This window comes from Strix aluco, chromosome 3, assembly GCF_031877795.1.
Source record: "Strix aluco isolate bStrAlu1 chromosome 3, bStrAlu1.hap1, whole genome shotgun sequence".
Classification (NCBI taxonomy): domain Eukaryota; kingdom Metazoa; phylum Chordata; class Aves; order Strigiformes; family Strigidae; genus Strix; species Strix aluco.
The window spans coordinates 45,939,627-45,961,849 of record NC_133933.1 but is presented as its reverse complement, the minus strand read 5'-3'; the positions used below and the strand labels follow the sequence as shown (position 1 = coordinate 45,961,849).

Below are 22,223 nucleotides of genomic sequence, written 5' to 3'. Positions count from 1 at the left end.
GTGCTGTACACATGAAATGGCCACTTAATTTTACTAAGCCAGGATGTCTATCCTTTCCACATCAAGAATCTTTCTCAAGTTCATAATTTCTGGAAGGCTACTGATATTTGTCAAATATGTCAAATGCCTCTTCACTGCACTGTGGTGCAAAAACAAAAGCAGTGAAAGGCGGGGAAATGAACAAATGTAATTGAGTTAATGAGGTTATCCATGTGAGTCTACTTAGAGTGTAAGCTTTCTGGGGTAGGAACAGTATGCTTCTAGCATTTTGCTTAGTGTTTGGTACAACTGGTCTCAGCTTTGACTGACATGTCTGTGAATGCAAAATGCAGCTAAGATGATAGTGTGAACACCCTGAATTACAACACAAGATTGTTTGGTGTTGTAAGACTTAACCAAAACAAACAAACTCACTTGTCTAAGGACATATATTAACCTGAATGATAGACTAACACTTCTAAGGTGTTTCCTGCAGCATTGTCTGTACTGACCACTGCTAGAGCCAGGATGTTGAAGCAGATGTACCATCAGTCTAAAACAGTTTTTTGTATATCCTGAAATATTTCAGTATCTGTGGATATTGGGAAGATTTCTGTCACAGAGGCAAGTAAATATAGTGCCAGATGACAATGTGAATACCCTATTTAAAAGTCATGAGTCTTCTCATGACTTTTTTTCCTCTTTGTTTAGACTACACTAAGGTAGCCTAATGTTACTTTAGTAAAGCAAACACTTCCTGTAATAACGCTCCGGGTAAGATTAAGATGGCTTGGAAAAGACCATCAGAATTTTCTTAATTGAAGATTTAATCTTTTTCCCCCAGGTGGTGTTTTTTTCCTCAGTGCTGAGTACATTACTTAAAAAATAGAAAGATAACCCCTCTTAGGGCATAATTCATCCTTATGGTACACACATACAAAAAGATGAGCTCCTATATTGACAGTTCACACAAAGCTTCTTTAAGCTAAATTTAGGCCTGCTGCTGAGCATTTCAATCTTGTTTAATGTCTTCCCTAAACAAAAGTGAAACAGGAACGATATCTCTCATGTCATTTGATGAGTGAGGCTGACCAGCTTGGATGTTAGAAAGGGCTCTATTTTCTAAATAATTTTATGTAAGCCCTTAGTATGATGACATTGGCAAGGTTAGGGACAGAGCATAGTAAAACATTTCCTTGAAAGTTTTCTCACCAACTGATGCATAAATCAATGGTTTGATATTACTTCAGGTTCCATAACTGATTTCCCAAAGTGCTCTAAGCTGTGAAATTTTAAAGTAAAATGTTTTAGGAGAAATTAAGACCTTGAGACATGATGCGAGCATTGTCTGAATTATAACTCTCCACACTGTTTGACATTCTTTCTCAGAATTGAAGCTTGCAGTAGTTAAATCTAACTGTTCTTAATCTCTTTTCTACATGTTTTCTCAGTGGAAACTGTCTATAAAAAGACAGGGAGGAAAATATTCAATTCTTTTCTTTCTGTTTCTGACCAGCTCTGTTTGAATTGTGACGCAGAAGATGACTGGAACCCAACTCATGGTTTCCACAATGGTGAAATCAGTCTGCTGCATAAAGCTACAAGAAATTGTATAAGAACTACAGATAGAACAGATGATGAATACAGAATGTCCTTTATATGGTCAGCCATGTCTTGACAATATTTGAAAGACATGGGCATTAACATTCAATAGTGTTAACTGAGAGTCAGGATATGGGAGGGAAAACTAAAAGTAATGGTAATATCTGAGCTGTAAACCTGTGAGATAGTTTCATTATAGTCCTTAACCACAGTAATGGGTGAAAGAAAGTGATATTTAGTACTACATGCTTCCACTGATTACTGGCTATCTATCAAGAGATGGAAGTAACTCCTTCCATAGTAGCCACAGATGTGAATCTAGGTACAGTGAAGAAGATTTTGGATTAAAAGATAAGAAGAGAGTGATGTGATCATACATCATTTAAGGTCAGAACAGTTAACACATATGGGAGGGAATGGGGATGGCTAGCAGAGGGAAGAAATGGCACTGCAAGGGAAGGTGCATTAGAAACTGGAAAACTAATGTAGGTCTTTGAAGTGATCAACAATTTCAGACAAAGAAATGAATGAAGATGAACAAGTACAGAAGAAAGGATGCTCTTTTGTAGCTAGAAGTAGGTTACTCACCATATTGGGAATATTCTTGGTCTGTGGATGACCATTGAGAACTCATGAAATAAGATGAGACATCACACAAAAAGTTCTTGGATACAGTGGTGGAGATTAAGTCAAAGGAGAGTTGCTCAGGACAAGAAATTCAGTAGGACAGTTGATATTAAATACTTGGTCAGATGATGATGTTCAAGTTGAGGAAGAAAGGCATAAGAATATGAAAGACTGGGAATGGATATAGCGAGCAGAAACAGGGGTCTGGTAAAATTTGAACTTGCCATTGCTCACAGGAAGGACTTTTCATTCCCTATCTGGATCACACTAGTTGCTCTATGTATTTAGCTCTACAAAAGGTGTAGTTCAGTGGTAGCCTCTATGCATGGCATAACCCTTTCAATACAAAAATATCATCATCCTAATTGAATTTCCTGACCTTTATCTGGGCATCTGGATTAATCAGCTGCACCATGATTCTTTTGTCATAGTCTAGTCAAACAGATTGCCAGATGTTCATCCACAATGTATTTGCTTTATAAAGACAATCAGCACAACTCAGCTTATTATGATAACTATTCAGCTGACAAAAGGAAAGCCATTTTAACTACAAAACCAGTAGGAACTCCCTGTGCTAATTAGGCTTTGGGTCCCTCATACTAAGGCCTAGCCAAGGACATAAATTATGGATTGAGCCCACTTTACATAGTCGCACCTGTCTTAGCATAGATAAGTCCTACCTGAGCTAGTTCAGCCTAGTCAGGCAGCCGGGACTGCTTGGACATTAGCAAGTACTGAATTCAGGTGGATTTGTAGCCCAGTCAACATCCTGTGATGCTGTGGCTGATTAATTACTGCTGTCCCCCAAGCCAGCTGCTTTACTACACTGTGGAGTTAACAGACCAGGCAAATGACAAAATACTTGAATACAGATCAAGTTAATTGCACCAGTAACAACACCTAGTTCAGGGGTACTTTGAGGGGTATTCATTACAGCTGCTCTGCTCATGGGAACTTAGTGGAAGGAACTAGCATTCTGTAGAAATTATTCAGTTCCGGAAATTAAACTTAGGTGTGCTAAATAGTTCTACAGCTAGCTTTCTTCTACATAAGAAGCCCAAAAAGAATAGATCTCAAGGCCTTGAATCAGGTTTCATAAATTCCTCTCACTTTCCTGGTCTCTCTTTCCCCTATTATGAAAATATTTAAAGCCCAAAACCAAAAGTACTGGGCCAGCTAAGGCTACACGCATAGAAAAGGCAAAGATTTTACTGAAGAGGGATCACAACTCAACCAACAACTCCTTAAAGTGGAGAATATTATTTCCTGTGCATCAGCAGCTCTTAGCAGTATCTATCTATAGTGCATCTATCCAGATTATTTGTGGCAGTAGCTTCCTCCAATCTCTACCTAAGGCTTGAACTTGAATTGTTATAATTGCTATAGCAATTTCAGTTTGAGCTGTACTATGGAGATAAAGACAGAAATCTGAAGACAGCAGTTATGAACCCCTGTGTGGACGACTCTTGCTGGTTATCATGTGACAACAGCAAAAGGTCACAGTAAGAGGAAGCAAAACCATGAGACACTAATACATAAGTGATGCATACTACTTCAGCTTTTCTTTGGTTTCGTCAGAGCTCCTTTCCTTTCTGGCTTCTCGGTGCTTATCTATCTCTGCATTGGATGCTGATTTGTAATTTTAGTTTCAGTACACTTTATTCACTCTAGTTGAAAAGGCCTTCATCCTATGAGCTCTTAAACAGGGGCATTTGCATATGTTCATCAGTACAAGTAGTCACCTTGCTAATGTTCTATACTGAAGTAAACCAAAGGCTAGGAGAGAGATATTCTGCCTTATCTTGTCAGGTTGGATTCATTTAATCCCAAATCTGATTATGGAAATACTATAAAATTGCATTCTAATTATTAAATGTATTTGAGGCAATGCAATAGATTTGTACACAATTATTTCCTTATCTTCAACACCATCACATTTTGTAAACTTTCCCAGGTGGTTTACAAAGTGAGCTTGCCCCATGGTTGCTCTCTCTAGGGGGAACATATTTATGGCAATTGATAGGAAGATGCTTGTTGTTTTAAAAAGAACTGAAAGCAGATCAATAGCTTTCTTTTTTTTTATTTTACGTGAACTCTGCGTATCCACGTGTGTGTGTGTGTGTGAATGTCTGCAACAGAAACTGATGCCTAAAAGAAGAGGGTAAAAAATGTTAATTTTTTTTTTCTCTACACATTTTTAAAAACAATCCATGTCACTGGTTGAGATCTTTAAAAACTAAGAGAAGAATCTCAGGAAAAACTTGATCTTTGCCAACTTTTTCTTCAGACTAGTAGATACTTGTGGCAGTAGAAAAGATAAAATTAGAGCAGTAAGTACATAAGTTAATCCCTTGTCTCCTACAGAAAAGGACTAGGCTCAAAAATCTGCCATTGTTTCATGGCATTTTGGGCTCTCTGCAGGCAGAAAGGTCCACTGATATGATCAAAGTCCACATTTTTCAAGCCTGTCATTAAGTACTCTGGGAGTTTTCCAAGAAAACCAAAAAAGACAATATGTAATTTTCTGCTTGATTTAACAGAATATGTTCTTCTCTAAGGAATGAAAATGAAGAGGCCCAGTTTCCTACAGATTTGTGTTCTTTGTTCCTTTCTCTATCGTCTAGTACAATAAATCTCATCTGCTATCAATTTTCCCTATGAAATGCTTGCTTGTGGTGGGTAGTGTGTATGCGAATCCTGTTTGATCGACTGACACAGTTCTGCTTATCTTTCCCCCCCTCTACCCAAATATTGATTCTGTATGTGTCTGAATTTTGCAGGGGTTTAATATTTTTCATCTTAAAAGCTTGGTTGGTATTTCCTACTGTGTTCAAAAGCTATTATGAGGTCTGATGAAACACCATTATTACATAAATTTCACTCTCTTAGAAAATAAAATTTATAACTTAGACTCTTACTCTGATTTTTGACTGTAATTTACAGTTGTTTAAATGGTAGGAACTGTGTTTCTTTGATAGCCTGTCCAGCAGATATTTTACTAATTTTTTTTTTTCATGTTGCAGCCTACACTGTGTTGCATTGAATTTGTTTAGCATATGTTAGCAAACAACTGCTGGCTATCTGTATTCAAAATAAAATTTGTCTGAAATGAACTTTGAACAAGGAAACGTGGGAACAAGATACCTCCCACAAGATACCTCACTTTTTAGTCTGCAATAGGGAATAAAACTTCATGCTTCCCTATTGCTTGGGTTTGATTACAATACTACCATAGCATCTTGTGCTCCAAATATAGGAGTCCCTGGCTGCAGTATTTGCAGAGGCCTGGATTTTCAGAGACTGTTGCTGTGACCTGACCCTGACCTGCAATGTGTACATCTCTGGAATGCTGGCAGGGTTTTGTGTGCAGCTGTTCAGCCAACCCCTCCTATATAAGTAACTATGAAAGATTCTGTATAACTTTTATTCTGAGAGGTTATTTTACAATAAAGCAGCAGTAAGAATATGGAAATGTTAGGGGAAAATGATAAAATGGCTTGTTGGAATGTCTAAGGCTTTTGCTATGTCGAGCTGATCTTATGTTTAAACAAAAAAGCTCTGTTTCACAGTGCATAAATGTATTACTGCATTTAGATGACAAATCCATGAGGTTAAACCCTTCACAAAGATTTTGACTCCTAACCCATGGACGTTCTGCAGCATAATAGTTGGCAAACATTGCATTGCTGGAGACCCTGCTTCTTCAGATACATTCATTTTAAATGTTAGTTCACTAGCTAGAAATTATGCAGGAGAAAGTTCAGCACTATGTAGCAAGCATTTGAAAATTTTAGTCATTATTTTCTCATATGCCTAGTAAAAGCTCCTAGGCAAGCCAAACACTTGCCTAGGATCATAGTTTGCTAGGTTCAAGCTCCTTATAAAAGAAACCTTTCAATAGGCAAAACAGGTTTCTCATTAGTTGGATTACCTCAATTTAATATAAATACAATGCATGAGACATAATTTCATACTATTCAGACAACTATTGAAAGAAAAAGCAGAATCTCATATCCACTAGAAACTACATGAGGCAAGGGCAGGACCAACATCATCCCTAGTAACTATGGTCTTTTGATTCACATTATATTTTCTGATCTCCTGATTTGGCCCTTGCTAGTCAGAAAGGGGAAGTGAGTCTGCTAGAGCTTGTCAAGTCATAAAAGACAATTATTCCTATAGCTAAAAGAGATTTGGGGTGTGGGGGTGATTTTCAACTGCTCAGAGCATGGCTTTGGCAGCATAGGGGAGTATTTAATGGTAGTTGATGCCTTCTGGGGAGATAACTTTTCCAGCATGCTTAGAGTGGCAGCTGGGGGAGGCTTCCCACTGTCACAGGACAGCAGGAACAGGGATCTGGCTCCAGCACTGGACTGAACGAAAATAAGCCCTCTGCTTGCTTATGATAATTCAAGCTTTAGTTTCACATAGATGGCTGGGAATATCCTGGTCTGCCTAAACAAACCTTTCTTCATACCATCTGCATTCCCATATCTCAGCAGTAATGTGACACAGGAGTACTTCAAAATAGTCTTCTTAATCTGTGTGCCTTTATCTCCAAACCAAAGATGTGCATACTGAGCCACTAATTAAGAAATAAATCTCTGCAGGGTGTATATGGCTGAGGTGAGGATTCTCTTGTCTGTCCCTGCTCTCCCTGTCCAAGCAGTAGCCCTGTCCCTTCAGCGAGTGGGTGAAGGGAGGCTGGAGGAGCCACAGTACTGGGGGAGGAGAGCCCAGCTCCCAGCACACTGCTATGGCACCTGGACCCTGTAGTATGGTGCTGTGGCTCTTGCGCTGCTGCCACCTCACCCTCAGTCCTGTGTGGAGGTGAGGCAGAGGGTCAGCCAGTGACAGACCAGGCCTTGGTTGCAGCCTTGGAGAATGAGGTTCAGCCTCCTCCAGCAGACCTCCACCCGGGGCCGCTATGTTGTGGCTTACCACTGGGAAAGCAACTTCCCTGGGCCACAGCAGTCTCCCCCCATCCCAGCTACTGAGTCTCCCCAGCAGGGAAGGGGAGTACATAGCCCATAGATACACAGGTACATAGCCCTGTCAGCCACTTCGGGCACTTGGAAGAGCTGGCCCTGAGTGCCTGCCCCTCAGTCACCGTGCAGGGTGGTATGGGGATACATGCAGGGCACATGGTGTGGCTCATTCTGGGGATGCATTTGCTTTGCCCCTCCATCTTTACTTCACAGTGGTGATGGTGCTTCTCTGCCACAGAGTTACTACCAGAGTGCTGTTTTGGGCACTTTGTGTGCTGCCAGCACTCGTGTGGTTTAAACCCTTCCCTGGGATCATACTGATGAAGCCTAACCCTGCCCCAAAGGCTTGTCACCTGCCAGGCATGGCCTGCCTTAGTGCTGTGCCCGTCAGCGGCAGTAATGGGACATTACTATCTTCACTCTGTAGGGACTTGCTTGACAACTACTGTTGATAGCAGAATGACGTATCACAGTAAATAAATCATGGTGAAAACTCATCCACCCTAAGAAAGCTGTGTCTCCTCAGGGTGGCCTCCCCTAGGCATTTCTCTCCCCCTCAGGCAGCCCATGTTGGTGACAGGCCCAAAATACCAGGATGTCAACTGGCCACCCTGCCTTTTTGTGAGGGATTTGAGGGGGAAGGCTCCCACCATGGTCCCAGCCCCACCTGGGGGGCAGTACTCTGCCGTGGCTGTGCTCCAGGAGGCTGAAGCCTGCACCCAGGTGTGGGCAATTGGTGCTGCTGGGAGCCCTTCCCCTCCCAGCAGGGCAGGTGGGCAGACAGACAGGCAGTGCTGAGGTATCTGGCCAGCTTTCAAGAGAGGCTGCAGTAAATGGCAACTGTCTTCTTGAAAATAATCACGATCTCATAACAGGGGCTTGTTTTTCTAACAGGAAAGTATTAATGTGGAAGTCTCTGGGAGCACAAGGACAATGCATCTTGAGGTGTAAGTTTTGACTCTCTTGTTTGTGTTGCCATTCGTGTCTCCTGGGATTTGGAGGAGCATGAGAGGTGAGGAGGATCTCAGGCCTATGCCTGTGATCTCAGCCCTTGATATTTTTGACTGAGCACTGGAAAATATTAAGTGAGGTAGGCAGGCTCACGGACTAGTCTTACTTGTTGACAATTTATACCAAGCTAAGAATGAGTTGTGGTTACTCTTAAAAATGAAATATCCTTCTTGAACACCTAAAACCCACTCTTTTCTCAATTTACTTTCTGTTGAAAGTCTCTCTTTTGGTGTAGAATATTGAATACATTCTTAGCTTTTAAAATGTATCTTATACTGATGCCAAAATACTCTGGTTTCTTGCTGACTTTTAATAATATGTTTTTCTTCAGAAGCTAGAAGACTCCTGAAAATAAACAAACCCCAAAGTATTAACACTTGGTTTTATGTTTGGCTAATGTTAACCTTTTGTACTTTACTGCATATGCTGATTGAGAGTTTATCTACTACTACCACTTCAGTGTAATTTGTGTTCTGTCCCCACACTCCTCTTCCTTCTTTTTTTTTCTTTTTTTCACCAAATGTATTTTCTGTGCCTTATGTGGAATAACCAGAGCAAATTCTTTGATGTTCACATGCATACCTCTGTTCACATAAGTATGCCCATTTTGGTGATGGTCTTTTCCCATATACATCAGAAATCCTAGTCAGAATCCATGATGGTTAGGATACCATGTTCAGAGGAACTATCTAGAAAGTAGTTTGGCTTTTTTTCTTATAGTTCTTTTGCTTTTAGAATTACAGCTACAGATTGAAAAAAAAAATATATTTTTAGTGTAATATATAATATAAGTATAATATATATAATAATATAATATAAGTAATAAACTCAGGTGATATCTGTGGCTATACATTTATGTGTGTTTTTGAAGAACTTAATCATCAGGATGTGCTGTGTGAAAACTTCTAGGAAATAGTGCAGATACATGATTTAAACCATTATAATTTTCTAGTTTCTAACAAAAAAATGAAGATCAGTCTTTAACTTGACTGTCTTATAACCCCAGTTTTGTTGATGGCTTGGTTTTGCAGCATAATTTGCAGTGTAATTACTGCTGATGAATTATCATTAGTTGTAATGGAAGTGTTTTGAGTTTGTAATGCAAGTTTACAGAGAAGGAAGGAAAGGGAATGTTTTGGAATGTCACACTAATTCTATATTTCCCTTACACATTCAGTCCACAGTATCTTTATATTACTTCTGCACTCTGTTAATTTCTGGCAGATTTTAGTGGGAGAGGAGATATTAAATGGAGTTGGAAGCTTCAAGTACTCCAGTTGTAATCAAAGGGTTAGATCCTTGTCAGTTCTAGTCAGTGAAAATACCCATCAGAGTAGATTCTACTACTATGGTTCCCTCTAACTGCACCTTAAAGTAGTTCTTACTGTGTATCTTCAGATGCACTGAAATTGCCTGAGCTTTGAGAAGCTTTTGTAAGTACATAATAATGCTGTAAAAGGTAAAATACTGCAACGAATTAGAAATTAAGTAGGATAACAGAAAGCAAAAAGAGGAGTGGAGTCAAAAAGCAAAATCTCCTAACCTGCTCTTGCAGGTTTTGCTATACTAGCTCTTGCTAGTATACTTATGAATGCTGAGTGCTAAAAATGAAAAAAGAAAAGAAAAAAAAAATAGACGAATCACTTCATTAGGTGAAAACTTGAAAAAAAAAAAAAAAACCCAAAACAAAACAGTGTACAAAGTCATCTGATCCACTGAAAACGCTTGAGTTCTTGTAGACAGAAGGCTTCTGGTGCCTGAGCCACAGGCCCCTCAGGACAGGACTTACATCAGAGCAGTAAATGACCAAGAAGCACAAGGAAAAAATTATGATAGTTCAAAACAGTTTACTTGTATGTATTATTGACGGTGCTACTCTTTCCAAACTGAATTAACAGCAGTTACTTAACAATAACCACAGCCCAGATTTGTAAAGATATTTAGCATCCCTTGAAAAAAACAGTGTGTGCCTGCATAGTTTTTAAAGTGTGAATGATACTCTTCTTCATCTTCGTCATCTTCATTAATATGTATTAAGGCAGAGGAAAGCAAGTGAAACCTCTGATAGGAAGACAATGATACCAAAAGTAAGAGTTAGGTAAACCAATAGAATGCATTTCCCTGGAATGATGCAATCTCTGATGAAAGGGAAATTGCTAATAAAGAAGCTCAGAGTTGTGATGAATACATAAAGTCTTTCACAGAAACTGAATGTAATAGACCAGGCAGTTAAGAGATGATAAATCATAAGCAGAAATATATCTAATTACTTCTTGGCTGGTGTCGAACCAGGATATTGAACTGCTGGACTGATCCAACTTGGCAGTTTGGCATTCTTATGCCTTTTTGTTTCTATTCCAGTTTTTTTAAATCTAAATTTTAAAAGTGGAAAGGAGTACCTGTCTGGAAGTTCAGGAAATGTATTTATGAAGTATTGATGTTTATCCATCTAAACCAAAAATGAAGGAGAAGCAGCAACTGATTGAAACTGTTGCACAAGCTTACAAAATAGTTAGCAAGTGACAGTGTCTGAATCAATTATTAAATATATAGGGTGAAATACAGGAATGTTTTACTGTATCCTTTTCCTTAGTAACATTTGAATACTGCTATTTTACTTGTTTGTTTTATTTTGTTTCATGCCAGATGTTTTTATCAGGGAAAACAATGGTGGTGTATTTTAATATTGATGAGTTGATTCTCCTGGGAATAATAGTATATCCACCTTCTCAGAAAACAAATTGTGGGAGGTCTTTTATAGTGTGATTACCATAATGCATTGAATTTTAAGTGCAACTCTTTAAAACTGTGGAAAGAACTTTTTGTTTATTATCTTTCCTCTATCTACTTTCAGAGTGACTCTCCTTTTAAAATTATGTAGCTGTTTTGGTGGCCCTTAAAAAGTAAACATGTAAATCACCAGAGGTACTTTGTGTCAAAGTAGCATATGCTTAAGCACCTTATAAACTATTAAATAATCATAATATTTCTCTTTCCAAGGTTATTAGTTTATTCATTTAAACAACTGCAGAGTAATTAAAGTACCTTGCTTTAACTTTTTTTTTTTTTTCTTTTACCCTTCAGGAACTTGAACATTGAAGTCCTGAAATTATAAATGATTTGGTGACAAGCCAAGCTTGCAATGCAGGCAATAAAAACCGTGGAAAAAGAAGTGACTTTTATAAAGGAAATACTTTTCACAGAATCCTTCCTAAAGAAACAAGAGTGGAGCAGAAGCCCGGAGCGCAGGCAGCTCTGTGAGCAGCAGCCATTGGAAGGAGCTGTCTGCAGCTCTCAGTGCTGTACTGAGCATGTCCCAGCGGAGCCCAGTGCAAGCAGCACATTATGCAAAAAGGCAGCTCTAGCAGATGGGAGAGAGGCACAGCAAGCATTTGCTTCACTTGCATCACCACGGCTTGAAAACAAACCTGGATCGCTAGAGGGGATCTCGCCGACAGGCCAGAGGAATGAAATTCGGGAGCATGGCTTGATTGCCGAAGGTGTTGCACTGCAAAAAAACATGGGGAATCAAGATGGGAAGCTAAAGAAAAATACAGGTGATGTGCATGAAGGAGGAGAGGATGCCTCTGGGCCCAAGGATACAGATGGCACAAAGAAGGTATCGGGAAGCAGAAGGGGACTGGGAAAGCATGCAAAAGGAAGTGAATCCAGTAAGAAGAAGGGTAAGTCAGACTCAAGGGCCTCAGTGTTTTCAAATCTGAGGATCAGAAAAAATCTGTCCAAGGCTAAAGATGGGAATAGTAGTTCACGGGAGGATGTTTTAGAAAGCCAGGCCTTGCAGGCTGGAGAGTTGGACAGTACTCATTCAATTATTACCAAAACTCCAGATATAAGCATCTCTGCAGATGAAGGAGGTCTCTCAGACACAGATGTTGAACATTTTGAAATCAGAAATGAAACTGTCCCAGCTGCTGCAGAGACACAGGATGGACAAAGGACCAGCTCTGGCTCTGATACGGATATATACAGTTTCCATTCAGCCACAGAACAAGAGGATTTGCTTTCTGATATCCAGCAAGCTATTAGACTGCAGCAGCAGCAGCAGGGGGCAATTAACATTGGAACTGAGGACCTTGTCACCAAAACAATGGGCCGACACATGGCTAATTCGCAAGCAACGTCCTTAGATTTTGAACGGTTTCTTTCAGTAACTACCACCGACAAAGAGAGGAGCCCAGACACTGAGGGGGCTTTTCCAGCAATATCTGAAATTGCAGAAAACATTCCCGTCTCCTGTGCAACTGAACGTGAACTGAAAGAAGCAGTAAGCAGCACAGGCTCTCCTGGTAACGGCTTATTTGAAACACAAGAACGTAAGCTATTGATTGAGGAACAGGAACAGCTCATTGCTGGAGTGGATGCTGTAGCTAGTGAACTAGAAGATGATTTAAATAGAACTGTGGTAGAAAACGAGTCTCAGACACACAGCTCCACACAACCTTTTCCAACCTCGGTAGCAGATGCTGAGACTAAAATTGCTGAAGTGCAGGCTGTTGATTTGCAGGGCTCGGTAACAGAGGACGGTATTTCAGATGCAGGCCGTGATCATGCTGCTGAGACTCAGGAAGCGAAACACTCTCTGTCAGCCAGTCAAGACGACCTGCATAATGGTTTATCCATGGAAATGAAAAATGGCATTTTGTCCTCCGAGGGCACAACAGGCAGTCCGATGCTTGGTTCCCGATGCTTTAAGCCCTATCTAATTAATCCTTGTTACATCAAAACCACAACTAGGCAACTGAGTTCTCCCAACCATTCACCTTCTCCCTCCCCATCCCAGAGCCCACTTTTCACAAGGAGGCAGGAGTCCTTCCACAAAAAAGAAAAAGTCTCAATCAAGAAGCAGAGGTCTGCTAGTTTGGCAGGTTTATTTAGTCGTTCTGCAGACTGGACAGAAGAGGTGTCTAATCACAAATGCGAGATAACACAGAAGGTGGGCTCTGCGGGCTACTTGGAGCACAAGGGGTTTAGAGAGAAATTTCAAACAGAAAGAGTGCCTTTGACTCATTCAAGAAAGTCCTCAGGGGTGCAGGCTTCTACAGAGACATTTCCCAATGTCTTTTCAGGTGAGTGACATGTATTAAGGTTTTTTTTCCCAGAGAGTCTTTGAAACTATATTTAAAATACTTGAATTCAGTCCTTTGCATGTACAATTGTCTTTACTTGTGCTGACAGTTTCAAAATCGAAGGCCTGATCTTACAAACACAGTCACATTTCATTAACGAGCATAGCCTCTCCTATTCAGTGTCAGCCTGGCAGTACTGCCAGTAAAGGAAGTGCATAACTCTTTGAAGATTTTCTTTCTGCTTTTCTCCTTTGTCTAAATCCTGTAGGAAAAGGCTGGATGCCTTAAATTATTCTTGTTGAAAAATGCCAAGAGCTGCACTGTTGTAGGCAGACCAGCTCTCTGCATAAATAGATCTTTATGATGCGAAGCTTTCTCTAACTGTGATCCTGTTTGGGGTTTTCTTGTGCTAGGCACTGTTCTGATGTACTGTAAATATTTGAGAGCTGCACCTGGTGTTAGACTGAGGCAGTGATGAGGATTTGCTTAGTACGAAAAGGAAAAACCCATGCAAGCACAGATGGACAGCACTACAGAAAGGAACCAATTTCCTCTTCAGAAGGGAGAAAGAGGAAGAAAAAAATGTTAATGACTTGAAAAGGCAGCATAAAATGGAGAAGAGAAGGGAAACTGGGTAATACAATTGGATAGCTGTGACAGGCTGCTGCTCAGGCTGTGTAAGGTAATTCATTCAGGAAAGCATTCATTTACTTTGCCTGTTAGGCAGCTTGCATCCTCTCACAAAGGTATAGGAATATAGAGTTTACAAATGAAATAGTGTGAATAGATGGTTATATTTTCCTGCACTTTGAGGTTTTAGTCCCCTTTCTCCTCCCCCCCTCCTCCTCCCCATCTTACATTTTCTATATAAAGTTACTGTATTCACAGAGAAGGCCTCTGCCACATAGGAGGTATGTATGCAGAGGAAACTCAGCAACATATTCCATTTATTTTTCACTTAAGAAAACTGTAGAACTAAGAGAATAGAGAACATGCTCTATGAGCATCTGTTACAAGATTGAAACAGTTGAATCTATAATCAGGTTTGTTTTGAATGGAAGTCTGCTCTAGATGCATGAGCACAGTAAGCACATAGGTACATGAGATACTTGTGGTTTTATGAAAACTAAACAAAATACTATGGTTTATGATAGGAACAATGACATGATTTAAAAATCACACGTAAGAAGACAAACCATCAACAACTGTTTTACATAAAAAGACTTTTGTACTGTAGATTTTTAAAAATTATATAACTTGTAATCACTGTGTACATTCTACTCTGCTTGACATCACAGTAATACTGGTGAATAAACCTGTCTGGAAACAGAAATTAAAATTAGTGACTTTTTTGCACAGCAGCCAACTCCAGGAGTTTGAAATAATCACGTAAAGCATTAGCATTATTCTCCAGATTCAAATCAGAAGAATACTTTGATTCTTCAGCAGTCTCGAACAGAAATCCCCAATTTCAGTCTTGAAAATTAGAATTCAAATTTTTAACACAAAAAAAGCCAGCCTCCTCTGAAGGAAAGCAGCCCCCTATGAAGTGAGCTGAATCTTTTCATGTGTTTTAAATCCCTTCCACCTGTTTTCTTAGATTTAATTTCAGACATCCCTATCTGAAGTTTTAAAATTTGAGGTGATCAGTACTTTCAGGTTTATAGCATATAAAAAGCACACTCTTTTTTTGCTATGGACATTTGACAGATTATAAACAACTCAGCAAAGCTTTAAATTGCATCATCAGTAATTAGACTTTCTTCTGTGGTGGCGCTATGATGGAAATAAATGTTATGTGGCAAACTTCAAGAACATGGAATTACTTTTTAGAGACCTGTTTTCCAGGAAACACTTTTTCACATTTCCTCGCAAGGTTGTGATTTACTTATTAATAATTTTTGTTGTGTTTTCCCATCAACACTTTAGACTATTATGTGAAGGGACCAATGTCCAATGCAACAGTAGTTCTGTCTCTTATGGAAATTATGGTGACCCTCATTTGCATGTACATACCAGCTGTCTTTACAGGCAGAGGACAATTATACCTTTCAGTTCATGCAGAAAAGCTTGAAATGAGGGAACTAGAAATGACATGATAACACTTCATCTCTTTTTGAACGTTCTTATTTTTAAAAATATATTTACAAGATGAAAATTATCAAGAATATAAAAATAACAACTAGTGTACATAAAAAAGGGAGATTAAACTTAACATTAGTATTCCCACAGACTGGCTGTCATTGCTGTAAGAGCAGAAAACTCTCTTTATTTAAACCAATCTGCACAGCAACAGTTACAGAAATATTTTCCTTGTAATTTGAATACTGCTTTTGAAAAATGTTGTATTTTAATTGCATGCATGAGATGCATCGATTTGGGGATTACCATCAGGCTTTTAGAAATAACATTCTTTATAGTGGCTCATTTCTCTTTAAAAAAAACCCAGCTTCTTGCCCAGAGCATTAAATCCCATCTTGCTGTGCAGTGACTGCAGTGTTGTTCTGCATTTCTAACTAGAATCAAGTAAAATATTCCACAACACTTCAGTCATATATTTTAATGACAGCAGTTTCTGTGCAGATGACTGGCCTACTTCTTGCACTATGTTGTGGTTTGGCTGTGTGCCGTTTGGTTTTCACAATGATCTATATGAACGCTTCTAAGGCTGTTTTAATGTAAAATGTAGATGGAAGCCAACAACTGGGATCGTAGAGAATTTGCATATTTTAATTTTGCTTTATATAAGAAAAAAGCATGGTATTTCAAATCTGATACATTGGCTAAGAAAGTGGTGTGGACAAATTTATGGGCATTTTGTAATTCAGGCATTGGATCTATTTCTTTTATGATGAGGACAGCTGTATTTGAAATTGCAGTGACAGTAATTACAAGTTCTAGATTACCTGATGCACAGTGGAGCCATGGCTTTTATGTGATGGTCCCAGGAGGACAAGAGCTGAACCTGAATGAATAGCATTGGCACTCTCACTTCGGTATGTGGCAATGAGTGATTTGCACTAACAGTAAGAGTATCTTGGTGGGAAAATTAAATTGATGTTTCCAGACATTAACATAACTGAAACAGAAAAGCTAATAGATTGATTTAATGAAAAGGAGTTTATCTTCTCATTAATTTGAGGAGCAGTGATTGCAGAGGAGCTACTAAGGGTGTCTGTTACATAAACTAAATGTAAGAGTCCCATCAGCTGCCCCAGATGGTAATTAAACTTGACCCAGACAAAACCATGCCCTTTCTAGTCTCTGTTGGCTGGCTGTAACCCCCATGCTGTATGAATCTCTTTCAAACAGATCATTTACCTTTAAATTTCTCTTCAGAGATTTATATTTGTCGTGCTCTAGCTATAAAGAGGAGAGAAACAAAAAATCCTGATTACCATAAACCAAAACCTGAGTCAGTCCCATGCTTGTATGCTCACGGCTGCTTTCTGAGTTCCATGGAGTGCCGGCCTGCTTCTCACAAAGGCCACTTCTTCTCGCTGTGCTAAGGTCAACTGCACTTGCAGTTCCAGTGCAGCGTCTGCAAACATATACAAAGGTCTTACTATAGATAAGTATGTGAAAACTTGAAAAAACAGGATGAAAGTTTGTTTCTGAGACATAAAGTAGATCTTTTCAGATACTTTTTCAAGGTTGTTTTTTTGTTCATTCTGATTCATGTGATGATGCACACAATATGCATTTGTATCTACTGGCATCCTGATGAGAACGTTTACTCTGCAACTGTTATTTAAGACTACTTATGGTTTACTGTTTCACTGATGATGTTTGTTAGCAGTAATACAAATGTTACTTTTATCAGATGGAGGGGCAGTGCAGCCTCCTGTAACTAAGGGAGCTGCCTGAACAGCACCCCTTCATGTGATCACGCAGTCCACTGAGTGTTGCTAGTAAGCATCTGAATGGAAAGATCCTCCTCTTTTTTGCCTAGTAAACCCAAACCTAGAGGGGGGAGGGCTACAATACTGAACTCCAACTACAGTAAAATGTGTTTGAAAATAGACTGCAATATGTTATTGAAAGACTACTGAGCACTGATAAATTGCTTCAATGTTACCATGCCAGCACTGAAATATGGGAATCAGAGGAACACGAGTAATGTCAGTGGAATGCAGTGCTGCCACAGGATTGTTTTGATGGGGTCTCATGATTAATACTTTGATCCTTATCCAGAACTTCACTGAGAGTAGCAGGTTTTGGTCATGGGTTTGAGTGGCTGCATCTCTCGGACAACCTCCTTCTGACCAGCAACCCCATTCTGAGGTCTGACTGGCAGCCTGACTCATGTCTGGGGTAGAAGTCTGTTGTCTTGGTTGCCTGCTGATCTCTTTTGGGGTGCAAAGGGGAAAAGGAAAAGAGGCAGTTTATAGCTGGAGGTCCAGCACCTTTGCTTGGGTCTGATACATAGTACCAGTATAATATCCGTCACACATGGGATCTGACTAGAACTGATCATTAAAGGACATTGAGTGTTTCAGTGATTTAATTTCTGTGAAAAGAGCAGTGGATTATTCCAGTGGAATAGTTATATGGAATTTAGGTTTGAATATATTTATTGGATCTAATTGTGCTTTATTATTTAAAAAAAATATTTACAAATTATTTAGCAGATTGAGGGAGTCGTTTGTCTGGTTTTTTTCTTTCTTTTTTTTTTTTTTTTCTTTAAACTGTGCATAGGCCTCTTTGCAGAAAAAGCTCTATTCCTTGAAGCTCTATTCCTCGTCTTTTTCTCCATGCTTTGATGTCTAAAGAAAAATAAACTTGGAACTGAAAAGCATCTCTAGCAATATTTTAGGCTGCCTGCATATGAGGGATCAAGTTCTAATATGAATCATGATGATAGAAAATGCAAAAATACTAATTAGCCAAGGTATTTTGTGCTGTAGTTTAACCAAGCTCAGGATATGGCCTAGTGTATTTCTTATAAACTTCTCCTGCCAAAATTTTAACTTACATAAGGAATAGTGGTGATGAAATGTATGTGTGTAGGTGTGTATGTGACTGTGGCTTTGATTATTTTTAGGTACATTTAAAAACATCATTCTGTAGCAGCTAGGTGGAATACATCAGTTTCTTGAAACTTACTTTTATGCATACAATTTAACTTTGAGGGGGATGAGGTTATGTTGATACAAGGGGGACAGGACAGAAGCAGTGAGAAGCTGTGAAAGGAAGGCAACAGAAGGATGTGAGGACTTTACATTGTGTCACCTCATTCCTGCCTCTTCATATGATAATGGAAAGTCAGTCGCATTTCATTAAGTGCTTTAGAAAAGGCAGCAAAGTGGGTTCAGGAGCTGTGTTACACTATTATTTCCTTTAAGCAGCAGCAACTTCCTGCATTCTTATGTTGAAGTTCCTGTAAAGGAGGTTAGGGACAGCGAGATGGTCTGTGTTACCTTGAGTACAAAGCAACTATTCCTCATTTTATTTCTGTATTGCTGCTGTCCAGAATAAGTTTCCTTCACATTGAATAGGAATCCTCCACGTGAATAGTAAGTAGATTATGTTTTCTGATGCAGAACCCTACTTTATTCTCAGATAAATGCAGAACATGACTTTTTTCATCTATAGATGCATAGGTGATAGAACTACACACTGTTAACAGTTTTGCAACAATGAGAAGTGGTTATGAGATTGTGTATGTGTGTGTAAACAACATCACGATTGTAAAAGTAAATCCTAACATATATAAAATTAAGCGGGAATAGATAAATACAGAAAAAGTAAAAAAAAAATGCATGGGAATTTATTCTTTTTAGTGTCTTGACATATGCAGCTAAATAGTATCAGGTAAGCCTAGTCATGAATGACACTTATCATTAAGGCATTCTTACTTGTCAGTAAAAGTATGAACTGTTTGGTCTCAGAATGTGTATGAAATTTATCAGGAGTGCCAGAGCTCTAAACGTGGTGTGAATTTGAATCAGGAGGAAGCATAGATAACTTTACTGTGGAGCTAATTACAGGAGGCAGCTTTAATTCTAGAGTTTATTTGATGTCAAGATCTGGCTCGGATGTCCCTTGAAGGTGCATAATAAGTAGTACCAGGGGAAAAATAACTTGTATCCTTCCTCTTCCTTGCACTGATAAGGAAAAAAATACTGTACAAAAGAAGTCAATGCTGCAGTAACACTATAATTAACTACATTAACATCCACTAACAGTCATGGAAGAAAAGGTGGTTTTCAGTAAAAAAAGAAAAACAGAAACCAAAACATTGCCTGCATAATACAGGGTGTCTATCTAAACACTATTTTGTCATGCAAAGGGTCAATACAGCATGCTGAGAAATAGTTGAGGGAAATATTTGATTATATCAATAAAAGAACATGAAGGTCCAGTTACAGCAAGGGAGACATGCTTAGGTTTTATTCAGATGAAGTCTAGAAGAACATATCTGCATAAATATTTATGCATGCATGTATATATTTTTCTCTTATATGGAATGTAGTTCTAATTTTCTGCTTTACCTCTTTCTTCATCTCACCAGTTTTTGTTTATGGATACAAAGAAAAGCTTTTTTGCATTGTGATAAATATTAAAAATCACCAGTTATTAAAGTTGGAGGAGATTGTCAGACCTTGGGTGCACAGGTCCTGGAGAGGGAAGAAAGCTAAGGCATGCTGGAACTCTAATAAGTAGGTTGAAAGAAATTTATTTGTGTCCCACTTCAGAAGCTTGTTAATTCAGTTCGGTTGTGTTTTGTGAGCTGTGGCTGCTTGAGGAAATACTTGGATTTACTTCTAAGGTAGAGATGGGCTAGACTGCATTAAATGTCAAATTAAATGTACAACTATTGGGATAAAGAAGTTTTACAAAGTTGCATTGTAGAGAACAGTGTGTATCAGTTTGGACTGACAAAAAGACACTGTTAGTAATAGTTGCCCAAAAAGACATCAGAGGAGCTTCTTTCTTTAAAGAGCTAGACAGAAAGCTTTGTGGCTTTTCAAGCTGTCTGTGAGAACCTGGCACGGAATACTGCCTTCACATTACCAATCACCACAGAAACTAAAAGGGTAAAGATGGACAGAATTAAATACTTGCTGAGAGGAACATAAGCACCTGGAAAACACAATATGAAAGTTGCCAAAGATGCATATGGTGCCTAAAAGATTTGGTAGACAGACACATATAGATTCCCTTTTATGATAATCTACTATAATTAGGAAAGCTTTAGTAATATAATTCTGTAATCTTCAATAATATTGCATTATAACCTGAAGAGAAATCAAAGTGAAAGAAGACATGCCATGTAATGTTGTGGGAGGGTGCATCTTGTTTGTATTTTTAGAAAGGTATTTTGTGCTGTGTACAATTGTTGTATTATAGTTGGGGATTAAAAAACTTCAGCTTCTAAAAGATATTTAGTGACATATAAGATATATTCTTACCTCTCACTATATATATAAAATATATAATATATAAAATATATAAAATATATATAGTGAAATGTAGGGATAAAAGCATAGTTTAATACTTTGTCTCAGCTTATTCTGTTATACGTATGTCATATATCAGAAAATTCAGTGTGGGGGAAAGGTGTAAAATCTTAGTCACTGTAGAAGCAAAATGTCAAGGAGCTTAATGCTCAAGTTAGGAAGACAGAATACTTAAAAGACTTGCTAATCTACAAGAATTCTGAAAACACTGGCACAGGACATCACAAACACTTTAATATATTTTGAAGCTCTGGTGATAACAAAGTTAGAATATCTGCTTTTTAGAAGAAGTGTTATATTGTTGTTATCGTAAATGATCCAGGCAATTTTAGTCATCTTATTTTGACTGCAGCAACAAGCAAGGTTTTGGAACAAATCTTGAAGGAGAAAATTATAAGATGTAATTAGTTATTTGGTATATGATAAAAGAGTAAAGAAGAATGGAACAAAATGCAGCATGGTTTTAGCAAAGATCAATAAGACTGCATTGATAGCTTTTTATGTACAGCTGCTTTCTAGACAAAGCAAGAATGATAGGAAGGAGTTCATCTGGGTTTCCGTACAAAATGACAACACTGCAAATCACTTACCTGAAAAAGAAAATTACTGAAGGTTTTGATAAGGGACGCTGTCATGTTACTTCCACCAAGGAAGAACAGCTTCATTTTGATCTACTTCCACCTAGTGTTGTGGTAGGCTTGCTCAGGCTGTGGAAGTTTATTGCACAATTAATGCAAGAGTACAGCTTGGTCTTGACCTTTGTCCTGACATTTGTGTTTGCAGGACTTGACCTTTTCATAACCAAGTGAAATTTTCAGTAAATTGTTGTCTTTCTGTGTTATAATACAAATTTCAAAATTAGGAACTGGGTTGACATCATGAGTTCATTCATCAGGGCCAAGTTTTGAATTAATCAGTTTTTGACCTGACTGCTTCAGGTTTTTTTCAGCATGATTTGTGAAAGTATGACATATGGTTAAGTAATCTTTTAACAGACCATTGAGGTTATGCTGAAATTGCTGTTATTGCCATATCTTCTAGCCAGCACAAGTGAAGCAAGCTGTTTTAAAATACAGCTGTTTGTTTCAATTGTGGGACACTATGGATAAAGAGTGAGATGGGTTTTTTTGAAAACTGGTTTTCTGTAATGTCCTTTCTGGAGTGGCTTTTTGCTTCATTAAATCTGGTGTCTTTCCTTGTCATCTTTATTTTTGGGGAATCCCACTTTCAGATTTTTGCCAGACCTCTGCTTTTTTGTCAGGGCATTCCTGGGAGAATTTCAGTGGCATTTGTATGAGGTGTCATTTTTGCCCTGTATGCTGTGGTGGCCCCAGGGGCAGCAGCAGGATTCTCTTCCCAGTGACAGCTTGTGCCTTTGCTTCCAAAGGGAGCTCACACACATGTGTTCCCTGGCTTTTTTGGGGATGTCTCAAACAGTTGAAGCTGTTAGCATTATGTGATTCTCT

General features: G+C 38.7%; 1 protein-coding gene across 1 annotated transcript in view; it reads left to right on the top strand.

The window, feature by feature from the left end:
• Window positions 1-11,582: 11,582 nt before the first annotated feature.
• The window catches only part of FMN2 (formin 2), a 164,301-nt gene continuing 153,660 nt past the window's right edge, over window positions 11,583-22,223 (top strand). The window contains exon 1 of the mRNA XM_074820532.1: window positions 11,583-13,294. Within this exon, the coding sequence (XP_074676633.1) occupies window positions 11,728-13,294 (1,567 nt within the window). The 5' untranslated portion in view covers window positions 11,583-11,727. The remainder of the gene's footprint in view (window positions 13,295-22,223) is intronic.